The 5,842-nt window shown below is 36.3% G+C and overlaps 1 protein-coding gene across 1 annotated transcript in view; it reads left to right on the top strand.

The window, feature by feature from the left end:
* LOC109229607 (dnaJ protein P58IPK homolog) overlaps positions 3,885–5,842 on the top strand; it is a 5,768-nt gene continuing 3,810 nt past the window's right edge. The window contains exons 1-2 of the mRNA XM_019395116.1: positions 3,885–4,141; positions 5,152–5,317. Of these exons, the coding sequence (XP_019250661.1) occupies positions 4,006–4,141; positions 5,152–5,317 (302 nt within the window). The 5' untranslated portion in view covers positions 3,885–4,005. The remainder of the gene's footprint in view (positions 4,142–5,151; positions 5,318–5,842) is intronic.

The following is a 5,842-nucleotide window of genomic DNA, read 5'->3' on the forward strand; positions in this document are numbered from 1 at the left end:
TTTGGACGGGATTTCAACTTCATTCTTCAAAATTTTGAACCCTAAGCATTCCTAGGCGATTTTTCAAAGACTCAAACTTCTCCAAATCATAGGTAAGTGATTTATAACTCATCTTCTTCACTCTAATTCATCTTTTTACATGACTTCACTTCAGAATCTAGGGTTTTTCATGGAAAATAGGGTGTTCTTGGGTAGAAATTAGGATTTTCGAATTTTGGGGATTTGGACCTCAAATTGAGGTCGGATTTCAAAACAATTGCATATTTGAGTTCGTGGGTGAATGGGTAATTGGGTTTCGGTTCGAACTTCGAGTTTTGACCAAGCGGGCCCGGGGTCGGTTTTTAACTTTTTGGGGGAAACATTGGAAAATCTATATTCATGCATTAGAATTGGTTTATTTAGAATTTATTGATGTTATTGAGTACATTATGACTAGATACAAGCGAATTGGAAGTGAAACCGAGAGGTAAAGCGGTAATTGAGGCTTGATTTTGTCCGTAGAATTAAGGTAAGTGTTTGGTCTAACTTTAGCTTGAGGGAATAGGTGTTGTGGTCTTATTTGTTACGTGTTAGTGTTGAGTACGACGTATAGGTGTGGTGAAGAGTATCTATACGTTGGTGTCGAGCGTGCAAATGAATCTTATATTATGACTGTTATGTCTTTTATCACGTACCGTTCATGTTTAAAAAGATGTTTCTCTATGTTGAGCAATTTGTATTATAGTGTTGAATATTTGATCATTGTTGAGTATTGACTCAAGTTGGGAATTGCTTCGTGTAGTTAATTGTTGAAACGAAATTGGTTATAGCTGATTCCCTTGCCGGGATGTTATTGTTTCTATTGTTGTTTCCCTTACCGGGACGTATTGTTTCTATTGTTTGGGTGAGGAAGAGTGTAAAGCACGAAGGGTGATGCCGTGCATGATATTGTGAGTGAGTGTTAATGCACGAAGGGTGATGCCGTGCCGATATTGTGAGAGTTAATGCACGAAGGGTGATGCCGTGTCGTTTCTGTTGTTTTCTTATGGTGAGGACGAGAGTAAAAGCACAAAGGGTGATGCCGTGCACGTGTTACTGTTTCCTTATTTCTGTTGATACAAATATGGTGTTCATTATGTTTCTCTATTGAACTACTGTTAGAATTTGATATTCCCCGCAGCATGTTCCCCTTCCCATCTTTATCTGTTATTTCCTGTTATTATTGTTCAGTTAGTATATGACTTAACTGCACTGGTTTATATGGTTGTCGTGTCCTAGCCTCGTCACTACTTCGCCGAGGTTAGGCTCGACACTTACCAGTACATGGGGTTGGTTGTACTGATACTGCACTTTGCACTTTTTGTGCAGATTTCGGTGTCGGACCTTGTGAATAGCTTGAGGTAGCTGCCTTCAGTCTAGGGAGACCAAGGTAGATCTACTGGCGTTCGCAGAGCCTGAAGTCCCCCATTTCCCCGCTTTAGTTTTCTGTTGTCTCTTCTATTTCGAGAACAGTTGTACTTCTTTCAGACTGGTATTTGTAGTAAATCTTAGTTGTTCGTGGATTGTGACACCAGATCTATGGGGTAGCTATGTACTTGAGTTGTGGCACTGTTATATCATTTCCGCATTTTCTTAATTATTTTGTTTAAATCGTTATTTGTTCCTGTTTGAACTAATAATAATAGTAGTAAAAAAACTATAGTAGTCGGCTTGCCTATCTTTCACGAGTAGGCGCCACCACGATTCCCGAAGGTGGGAAAACCGGATCGTGACACTCTACCTAGTAGACTGGAGATCCCAAGAGCTAGGTTCAAAGAGATCAAACAAAATTATGAATGACGGTTCAACATTGTCAAATAACTCAACCAATTTTCGTGATGAAGACAATGTTCAAAATCGAGGTAAAGCATTAAGGCTTTTTGATGAGACAATAAAGCTTAAAGCTTTTTAATGATTTGCTAAGTCTGGCAGGATATGACCAGATAGTGTGTATTTAGGATTACACGTTTAGGAATCACCTATGTGAGTGTGAAGTGTAAGTCGCTTCAAGGGGAATGAAGGTAAAGGCCCATTCTCTAATCACTCATGAAACCAGGCGGTGTTCATGGCTGAAACGAACACAACCGTGAGAACCATAGATGGTTAAGGATTGATTGTGTGACTTATGTTGTCTAGGTATACAACAAAGCTCGACGGTTCAAAGATATCAAATCTACCGGTTGACCGAGTATATCCGATATAAGTTTACTACAGAAAGTTCAAAGAGAAACCTACTTATCCAGATGTAATTAATTCTTGCATGTAAAACACACACGCGTCCGTGCATTCCTTTATTTTATAGCCATTCCCCATTCATGTGGGGGATTGTTGGGCTTTAAGCTTGGTGTAGCTTAATTTTAAGCTTGGCATAGCTTAAAGAGGGTGAACGGAAAATGGAGGGAAAACGAAATATTTGAGTTTCCCTCATTGGCAATGGGACATTGTCCCATATTGGAGGAAGAAAAGACTTTTGATGGGTATATATACAATTGCTCTTCTTCTAGCTCTTAAAGAGTTAAGAAGAAGGCAAGCCTCGCCGTCGTAGTCGCTCGCTTTGCTTGGCTTGGCTTTGGCTTTGGCTTTGGATTTGGATTTGGTCAAAGATCGATCGATTGATTAATCTTTTTGGACAAAATTCCTTTCAATTATTTAATTAATTAACGAAAAATTCAATCCGAAATAACCCATGACCCGCTACCCGGTCCGGTCCGTTTTTTTTTTCGGATTATTTTAAATCTGTTTTCTAATTATCCCGCAATATTCCCACCTGTTCCAACAGCTATAATTGCTCTGAAAGGTTGCAAACCTTTTCAGAAACAGTGCCAAATGGGCTATAATATGCCTTGAATCCTAGAATTTTTACTTACGAAATTTAGTGATCTTCTTCTTCTGCACATAAAAATTCCAGTGTGTTTTACAGCCTTCGAGTGGTTCGTTGTTCATCGGCGTTTTTGGTACCAACACTCCGGTGAGTTAAATCGTTCTATCCTGGGAGGATATATTCCAGCACATCGGGTACTTGAGGGGAATAATTTCCTTAAGGACACACTGTGTATTCAGTTGGGTCGATTTATTCCTATATTATTTTCCAGAATTTATTTTGTCGTTCTGGTTTTACTAACTTTCTGTTTCTGTTTTTCCAGAAAGTTTATTGTTTTATTGTTTATTGCAGCAATAGAGATTGACTAACAATATCTCAACACAAAAAAAACTGTAATATATATCGAAAAATATCAAAAATAAATTAAAAGAAAATTCAATTCAACTAGTATTACATCAGTTGGATAATTTTGTAACCTAAAAATCCAATTAAAGGTATGCACCTAAGATATGATCTATCTGAGTTAAGCTTTTCGTACCACCAAAGGATATACTGGCTAGATGACATTATTTCAAGTTCGATCCTTAGAAATAGAAAATATTCTAAATAAAGAATATTATTTTTCCTTTATAAATTTTGTGTGACGCGATTTTGAAATAGTTAAATCGTCTATTCGAAATACTAGAGGATTAGACAAAACAATGTCAATGAGTTAGGCTTTCAGTATTTAAAAATGAATGAAAATTTTCATCTTTAATAAGAAATTTTGAATATAAATTTAGATTAATCGAATCGATATATTTCAATATAGTTAGTTAAGCAAAAGTAGTAATCTCTTCAAATATGTCTAATCAACTAATCAAAGAAATCCATACAAATTAAATTTAGTTCCCCTACAAAAAAGCACATAGCAAAATCCTACGTGTCAAGATCCCAGTGGAAGATCCCACAAACACAACCTTTTTCAAAGACACGTGGCATAAGCGGATAGGCTAATCTAACGTGGAATGACACGAGAATCCTTTAACCTTTGAAACCCTCTTTGTCACTTGTAACACAAAAAAACTTCACATTGTGCAAAAAAACACAAATCTATATAGTTTGGTTCAGAAATTACACACACATATATGTATTGTATTTTGTATGTATTTACAGCCAATTGAATAATGGAGCCATTGATTAAGAAGCTATGGAGCTTTGATTATTTCGTGGCGTGGAGGGGCTTTTTATTTTCAGCATTGATACTCAACTTTGTATTTGCCTGCCAATTTCTTTTTCTTCAACCCCTCGTATCTGCCTTAGGTAAACTTTCAAGATTTGATTTTTATGATTATATTGTTTGATTTTTTGATTTGGGGTTTTTAAATTTTTAGCTGTGAATTTGGATGCCGAGATTTGTGCATTGTGATTAATAGTGACAGTTGATTTGGGGATTTAACTTTCAAGATATTGAGCTTTGAGCAAAAAATTTATGATTTTCTTGGCTTGGAATGCATATTGCTGTTGTACCAGAATCAACTCATTTAATTTTTAACTTAGAGAGTATAAAGATTACAAATTTAATTCTAAAAAAGTGTAGAAGTGAAAAAGAATTTGCTGTTCTTCTTTTGGTTGGTTGTTATTAACTTCTAAGATATTGCATTCTTTTTCCTCTCTTTTAGTCTTTCTGCTAATGAATTGTCTTCAAAGTAATGAAAAATATGCTTTTGATCCCATCTGCCTAAGCCTTGGTGGACATAGTTACTCAATACCTGTGCTGGTAGGACGTAGTAGATATGATTGTGCGCACAGTTTGGCACGAGCACCAACATTATCCCAAAAAGAAACTAGGCAGGTGAAGTTTGTGTATTCATAGGCTTGTCGTAACCAAAGTTCTTTTGTGAAAAGGAAATTAGAGAATTAGTCTCTATATTGAGGAAGTGAGGGGGAAACTGAGGCACCAATTTAAATAAGGATAGTTAGATAGAAAGGTCAACTGTGGCAGATCTTAGGTCATGCAGTAATGAGAAAGAACTAGATCTGGTAAAATGATGAAACGTGAGTGGTTGAACTTTAAAGTAATGCAATGTTGTAAACGTGGATCATTGATACTTTAAATAGGGAGGGGAATTAAATTATTGTTTGATGTTATCTTGAGTGATTCCGGTAGTTGTGTTGTCGTAAGGAAGGAGCGAAGAGATTATGTGCCTATTAACACCTCTAGCTTGATCCAATTTAAATGCAAAGGAACATGATTTACACTTTTCTTTTGTCATGTCATTGAAGTGGCATTTATTGTTCTCTGATATTTTCTTGTTATTCTTGATACCTAGACACCAAACCTGGAGATGCTGCTGCACTGTTTGAGAGAGTTTCACAAAATGTAAAAGTTAAGAAATACAGTGAGGCACTTAATGATCTAAATTCAGCCATAGAGGCAGACCCAGCACTTTCAGAGGCGTATTGGCGTCGTGCATCTCTTCTTCGTCAGTTGTGCAGGTTAAGTCCAACTCTTTTATGCATATTAAAAGTTGGTCATCTTGATATAAGGTTGTTTGATGTACCTGAACATCTTTGTTAGATGCTTCCTATTATCTACCATTTAATGGTGTGTGCTGCATGTTGTTGTTGATGGTGCTATGCAACTCCTAGAAAGCAAAGAATTACAATGGCTAGTGGGGTACGCCTTCAATGATTAGACTCCTAGGCAGTGGCGTAGCCAAGAATTATAACAAGAGTATTCAAAAAATTGCAAGAATGCTACTCCTGGGATTTAAACCTAGTGCCCAAAACATTTTTGAACCACCTTCGCCACTGGACTGGAATATTCTCTTATGTCATGGGGAGTCAAAACATACATACATATACATATATATATATATATATATATATATATATATATATATATATATATATATATATATATATGCAAAAAGTTTACTTTTGCCGTAGTTGTACTTATAATTTTCCTATAAAGCTAATTCAACTGAACCTCCTTGCATCTACCTAACATCCCCCCCCCCC

The sequence above is a fragment of the Nicotiana attenuata genome, chromosome 7 (genome assembly GCF_001879085.1).
Source record: "Nicotiana attenuata strain UT chromosome 7, NIATTr2, whole genome shotgun sequence".
Taxonomy (NCBI): domain Eukaryota; kingdom Viridiplantae; phylum Streptophyta; class Magnoliopsida; order Solanales; family Solanaceae; genus Nicotiana; species Nicotiana attenuata.